General features: G+C 46.2%; 1 protein-coding gene across 6 annotated transcripts in view; it reads right to left on the bottom strand.

Moving 5' to 3' along the window:
• LOC134455585 (piezo-type mechanosensitive ion channel component 2) overlaps positions 1–7500 on the bottom strand; it is a 202110-nt gene that overhangs the window by 167001 nt on the left and 27609 nt on the right. For all 6 annotated transcript variants that reach the window (XM_063206725.1, XM_063206726.1, XM_063206729.1 and 3 more), the window contains exon 2: positions 1–45. This exon is cut by the window's left edge and continues 51 nt beyond it. In XM_063206725.1, coding sequence (XP_063062795.1) covers positions 1–45 — 45 coding nt within the window. The remainder of the gene's footprint in view (positions 46–7500) is intronic.

Genomic DNA, 7500 nt, shown 5'->3' with positions numbered 1-7500 from the left:
ATATGAGGTAGACGAGTGACAGCCAGTTGTACCGGAATATGCATGCTGCGAAAGAAAGAGAAGAAAAAATGAAGGAAAAAAAACACAAATCAGTCCAAAGAATCTTTAGCCGCAGGCCAGACAACACTCTCACACATTACACAAAATGAAAAAGGAATCACTTCACGGAGAGATAACCTTGCAATTACTGCAGACAAAATTGTTACCTCAAATTAAAAGGTGAAGACACCTTCCAAGCATTCCAGCCACGTTACACGGTGACTGGGAGATACAGTATTCTCATGGATGAATCTGGGCGAGTCAAGCCACAGTCTGTGTGTGTGTGTGTGTGTGTGTGTGTGTGTGTGTGTGTGTGTGTGTGTGTGTGTGTGTGTGTGTGTGTGTGTGTGTGTGTGTGTGTGTGTGTGTGTGTGTGTGTGTGTGTGTGTACGGGCGTGCGTGCGCGTGCGTACGTACGTGCGTACGTGTGTGTATGGTATGTGTGTAGGGTATGGTGCGAAATCTATTCAAGAAATTCAAAGGTGTGCTGAAGCCAGATTGAAGCCAAACTGTGTGTGTGTGTATCTGTGTGTGTGTGTGTGTGTGTGTGTGTGTGTGTGTGTGTGTGTGTGTGTGTGTGTGTGTGTGTGTGTGTGTGTGTGTGTGTGTGTGTGTGTGTGTGTGTGTGTGTGTGTGTGTGTGCGTGTGTCTGTGTGCATGTGTGTGTGTGTGTGTGTGTGTACAGTATGTGTGTGTGCCGCATCAGAGGAGGGTGTGAAATCTCCCAAGAGGATTCTCCTGTTCCATTCCATCAGGGATCTGCCTGAACTGTGTCAGGTATCTCAGGGCTCAGGGCCAAATCTTGTCTAGTTTGAAACCCAGATGTTAGATATCATTACATTACACTTGGGTGATACTCTTATCCAGACCAACTTTCTGCTCAGATTCCAGACACAAGATGAGCATTTCATTGGACACATTGCATGACTTTTTTTTTTTTTAACTTCCATCCTCACCTACATTCTACCCTACAGGTACACAATTCAAAGCCTGCGAGTCTTCAGTCCCAAGACCAAACACCCTCACCATCAGGCCAGAGCGTGTCCTATATTGCACTTGCTCTGAAGTACAATACAGTATATGGGTGAGATGGCACCTTTCAGGTCAGGGGTGAATTTCTCAAAACCAAAGTTGCTAACGACTTTACTTTGCTGTTTTCAATGCATTTTCCCATTGGCAACTACCGAAGTTGCTAACAGGCTAACAACTTCTCTTTTGAGAAACTCACCCCAGAAAAGTTCCAGCCCTACAGGGATAGACACCCTGGAGCACTGTGGGGTTGCTAATACGTCTTGCTGATATGTCAGAGGAAAGCTTATTGCAGCCGTAAATCAGCACGCAAGAGGAACATTACCAAACTTACTGCATTACCTACGGTAGAATGTAGTTACTTCAACACCTACATTCTTGCTACACGATTCAAACCTGCTGCAACCCTTCAATCCCAAGACCAATAAGGACACACCTTGCCCTCTATATCGGCTATATGTCAAAAGTGGGTGAGCATTTTTTTTCAAGTTCAAATTCCGGATACGGAGCCACAGTCACCCTGGGGCAATGTGGGGTACTAAGCCTTTCTAGTCATTTCAGTCGTGGACGTGAATTCAAGAGAGCAGTAGTCATTTATCCCTGAAGCCCACATTACTATCCTAAGAACAAACTCCTATCCATTAGGCCGCAGCTTGCCCTATAGCTCTGCGTTAGGTCACTACAGTACGAAGCCAATTGGAGACAAATTTTGGACCCCTAGGGGAAATTCTTTCTCTGCATTTATCCCATTTGGACCAGTGAATCACATTGAAGTACACACACTAGGCCATAGCAGTGGGCTGCCTGCTGAGCGGCGCCCGGGGAGCTGTGTGGAGGTTAGGTGCCTTGCTCAGGGGCACTTCAGCCGTGGTCTGGTCGGGCATTGAACCGGGAACTCTTGGGTTGCCAACCCAGTGCTCTAACCACTGAGCCACGACTGTACATTACAGTACAGAACTGTGTGCGGTTCAGATAACAACTTCCAGTACAAATTCTAGTTTGAGGTATCCAGGAAGCATTGCTGGCCCTACATCGTTACATTAGGTCACTCCACTGCACTACACTACAGTACACTACAGTATGTGTGGGTGAGACGTCAGCACAGCCACTGTAGATGTGGATCTTGGCAGGCTGTAAGACCTCTACTCTGCTCTGCTCTCCCCGCCTTGGCCCAGACCTCATCCTGAGTGAGTCACTTGTTATCCGAGAGCCGCCGCGAGATGGAAGAGACACCTTTTGCTTCTGCTCTCTTCTCTTTCCTCAATGCACAAAAGAGGGGAAGAGGGATGAGTAAAGTACACACGGACGCACATGCATGGCAACACACACGCGCAAATACATATGCATGCAAACACACAGATGCACGCACACACACTCTTGCAGGCACGCATACCCACACACACACGCACGCGCGCACACACATGCACACACACACACACACACACACACACACACACACACACACACACACACACACCAATACAAATCCGCCCTCACAGCAAAAGGTGAACCACCCTTTTGGGTTGGGATGCTAACTCCCCTTGTTCCAACTCTGTTTGATATCAGTGCCAACAGCAAAACAGCTCTCCCCCGGACGCCGTGCCAAGACAAGATTACACAACACCCCCTAAGCCCCCCATTAGCCCCACCACCTCCCCACCGTGCAACTACACAACCACCACCACAATGGGCTGGGTTGATCTGGGATGGGCTGTCCTGAGCCAAAGACATACGAAGATCCTGAATTTAGATAAGACTGAGTGATGCTGTTTTGTTGAAGGCGCAGGGCCAACAAAGCTGGGCTATCCATTAGGGGGATGAAGCAACATACGCACATACGGTGGAGTATGGTGGAGTATACACTGTCACTCGCCCCCCCCCCCTCTCACTCTCTTGATGTACTCCTTACCTTGTTCCATTTACTCATCTCATTTTCTTTTTCTTTCACTCTCTATTTCCCATGAAAGACCTCTTTCCCTCCCTTCCTCCCTCCCTCCCTCTCTCTCTCACTATCTCTGTTACTCCTCCTCTCTCTTTGTCTTGTCCTCCCTCCCTCCCTCCCTCTCTCTTTCTCTCTCCCCCTCTTATTGCGAGTTTGTTTATGAGAAAGATGTCATGCGCAGGCACTTGCGTTAAAATGAAAGAGGGCCTCCCTGTCAACACTCTCCACATGATATCACTGACAAAACACGACAGGGCAACGTTGTTGCTTTAAGATATGGCCTATGCAGTATGCATGAGATAAGGCGGGGTAGGAGGACAGGAGACAGGGTGGAGGACAGTGGTGAGGAGGAATGAGTGAAAGGTTTTGAGTGTGGTGGGGGTTGAGCGATTGTGAGGTGAGGTGGGTTTAAGATATTGTGGGTTAAAAGTCAGTGAAAAGGGGTCTCGGACAGCAGTGAAGGATGGTGGCGGGCGTGAGTTATTGTGAGGTGAGGTGAGATGGATTTAAGATATTGCATATACAATACTAGCCTCGCGAGCCATCCTACGTACTTCCGCCAAAGGATTGGCTCCACTACTGCAGGCTGGCCGTGCTTCTCTGTGGAGTGCCTGGAGCAGTAGAATTTTGATCGCAACGCCCCCCCAGAAAACAGCCAATAATCGAATACGCCCCCCACGTGGGGGCGAAAGGGGGAGGACGCTCGTGACAATGACGTACACATCTGCGCCAGAGCCATTGGTCTGCGCTATGTTGTTGTTGAGTAACTGCCAGCGATTGGGTGAGAGGTGTCCAATAATTTCAAACCATAACTGAGTGCAAACTTCCTGCTTCCTACAATCGCTTCAGAGCAAACAAATGCCAGACCATAAATACGAAATGAAATGGTAGTATTATGGGATGGTCAGGACCAGGCTAATACAGTACGGCCGTGATTCTCAAACTTTTTCAAACCGAGGACCACTTTGTCACTCAAAAAAATGTTCACAGACCACCTGCCAACTGAATTGACAGTTGACAGGTGCTAAATTCTATGCACATCACTTACTTCTTACTCACATTTACAAGCCTGTCTTATTGTGGTGAAAATGAGACTTCAGTTATGTTCAGCTTTGTAATAATATTACAAATATGTCTTAGAAAAAAGTAGAAATCCCCTCGCGGACCACCTGAGCTCTGTCGAGGACCACTAGTGGTCCCCGGACCACACTTTGAGAATCACTGCAATACGGGTAGGTGAAAGGGGTTTGGGTGCAGGGAGGCAACAGGGGTTGTGGTGAGTTGTGATGTGGTTGGTTTAGTCTCTTACTGCAGAGGGGCCTGTTGATGGGCCTATTCACTCTTTGCTGAAAACATTCAACAACATTGATATGACACTACCAAGTCTCAAGTAACATATTAAGGTTATAATGACATGTGTTCTGCACACAGGGGTTAAGATATTGTATACTATATACAGTAGGTTTCTTGTATACAAACAGTCCTGTGTGACTCAGCTGAGGATCCCTCTGCAACTTCTGATTGTTTGGATACTGCTGACACTCAAAATGCACTCACGTGATTGGCTGCTTTCTTTCTTGCCCCTCTGGTTGCAATGCAATTTCCCACTGAAAACTTAGTAAGTTGCTAACGATGCTTTTGTGAAACGGGTCATAGGATAAGCGTGGGTGAGAAAGTGTTAGGTAGAAGAGAGAACTGGGGGATGAATGTTGATGATGTAGAGAAAGTACAAGAGTCCAGAGTTAGACCCAGTGGCGAGGGTAGTGAGACTGAATTATTGTGCGGTGAGGTTCGTTTAAAATATTGTATATGCTCAGAATAAAAGGAATTGAGGTGGAGGAGAGTGGTGGAGGTGCGTGTATTGATGTGGTAGCCTGCCTTGTTTAGTGTTACCACTTGATTGGTGTCATGTTTGTAGCAGCGCTCCAAAAGAATGACTTCCTGTGTGGGCGGGGCTAATCAGAGCTGCGAAAGTGCATCAAGCACGGCGGCTAAATATTATGAAGGGACGCTGATTGGTTTGCGTCGTATTTCATGCACTGAGTACATTTTTGGACAGCCCTGCCGTGCCTGGTCCCCTCACAATGAGTGTTTCTGTCATCTGAAGAACACTGAATGTGCATGTGAATGTGTATGTGTGTGTTTGTGTGCACATGTAAGAGAGTGTGTTTGTTTGTGTGTATATGTTTGCATGTGTGCATGTGTGCATGAGTGTTTGTGTGTGTGTGTGTGTGTGTGTGTGTGTGTGTGTGTGTGTGTGTGTGTGTGTGTGTGTGTGTGTGTGTGTGTGTGTGTGTGTGTGTGTGTGTGTGTACGTATATGTGTACATGCATGCATGTGTGTTGTGTGTGCATGTGTGTATGCATGTGTGCGCATATGACATGTGTGTCTGTATGTATGTCTGTGTGCATGTATGTATGTGTGTGTGTGTGTGTGTGTGTGTGTGTGTGTGTGTGTGTGTGTGTGTGTGTGTGTGTGTGTGTGTGTGTGTGTGTGTGTGTGTGTGTGTGTGTGTGCGCGTGCGTACGTGCGTGCGTGCGTGCGTGCGTGCATGCGTGTGTGTGTGCCCATATGAATGTCTCTGCTCTCCTGTTTGTCAAGGTTCCCTGTCTCCTTGAGTTGGGCGGGAGATGAGTTGAGTTGGGGAAAGAGTGATAAATTCCTCGCATTTCAGACGCTACCTGTCAGATTATATGTGAGTATCAGCATGGATGTAGAATTCCATTTCAGACGCTACCTGTCAGATTATATGTGAGTATCAGCATGGATGTAGAATTCCATTTCAGACGCTAGCTGTCAGATTATATGTGCATATCAGCATGGATGTAGAATTCCAGCATGACGTCGACTATGATAGCATTGAAGAGATGTTAGTCACGCAACGCTAAAGAATTCCGGGAACGACACAAATTACGATAAAGGAGCAGAACAGAGTTATGAGAAGGTTTAAAGAGTTATGAAAAAGTTTAAAGTTGCATTCCAAAAATGGCTATGTTGAATAACACCCTGCATGATTGCATGCATTGAGCTACGCTTACACACACACACACACACACACACACACACACACACACACACACACACACACACACACACACACACACACACACACACACACACACACACACACACACACACACACACACATTCTTGGACAAAGAAACTTGAAAATACTCATGAACACACATGCACTCACACACACACACCCTCAAGCAACCATTGCAACCATCACCCACACAACATTACAGTAATATTCAAATCATCAAGTCTAGCCAAATGACACAGCAGCAAAAGCAGAAGCAGCAAACAGGCACTGCCTGGAGCGAAAATGAGACATCTGAAAGCCTCACACCAAGGCCCACGCATCTATTCTCGCATGAGAGAGACGACCAGCGCAGGCCACAGGAATGGCCAACGCAGCCCTCACCGCTCCCTCCCAAATGACAACCCTGGCTGACTCCAGGCGTTCGGGGTGCAGTGCAGCGCAGTGGTGCACTGAGCCGGAAAACACTTCCTGACTTCGAAGGCGAGACCTCACCGTCGCCTCGTCTCAGACTCACGAACTCAGACCTGATAAACAAGCCACGCCCCACACATAGGGATGCACAATGTATCGGCCAGATGTATCGGTATCGGCCGATATTTGACATTTCTCAACACATCGGCAGTAAAACTGGGCCGATGTTAACGCAGTTGTTTTTTTTTTACATGTTACGGTTCTAAAAGGTTGGACTTGGCGGTGACTTTCATTGTTTGTCTTCTAGTTTGTCTATTTTTTTTTTTTAAATCTAATTTTAGTTAAAGGGACACTGTGCAGGAAATGGTCAAAAAAGGTACTGCAACTATGCTGCTCATTGAAACTGGGCTGCCTATTGCCAAATTTGATCTTTACATGAAAGTTGACTAAGTAATAAACTAATATTTTCCAGTATGGTCCAAGTACAGTCATTTTTGCAGCTAAAAATGGCTATTTTTGGAAATTCAAAATGGCGGACCATGGAGAAGATCCCCCTTTTCATGTATGAAAAGTGCAATTTTTCCAGTCATAATGAATACTTACAATTTGATGGTGGTAGTAAGTATTCTTGAAAAAGGTAACATTAGTGAATGGGCAGCATGAATTCTGGAAATAAACAACAAAAAATTTCACACAGTGTCCCTTTAAAAAAGTGTTTTTGGAAATAAGACATTCAAAAATTCAGTTTGTTTGCATCATTGTCAGTCTGTATTAAATGTTATCTCTTAAAAAAAACAAAAAAACATCGGTATCGGTTAATATCGGTTATCGGCCAAAACCGCGATATCAATATTGGAGATCGGTATCGGCCGAATTTTTTCACATCGTGCATCCCTACCCACACACACTGGAGGAGCTACCCAGACTGCACCACTGCATAGACTGGACAGGACATGGCTTATCATAAAGGACTAAAAATAGAACATCAGGACCTGATAAACAGATACACCCCAAACGCCAGAGGAGCTACTCA

Source organism: Engraulis encrasicolus, chromosome 9, assembly GCF_034702125.1.
Source record: "Engraulis encrasicolus isolate BLACKSEA-1 chromosome 9, IST_EnEncr_1.0, whole genome shotgun sequence".
Classification (NCBI taxonomy): Eukaryota; Metazoa; Chordata; class Actinopteri; order Clupeiformes; family Engraulidae; genus Engraulis; species Engraulis encrasicolus.
The sequence above is the reverse complement of the archived record's forward strand: the minus strand, read 5'-3'. Positions and strand labels throughout refer to the sequence as shown.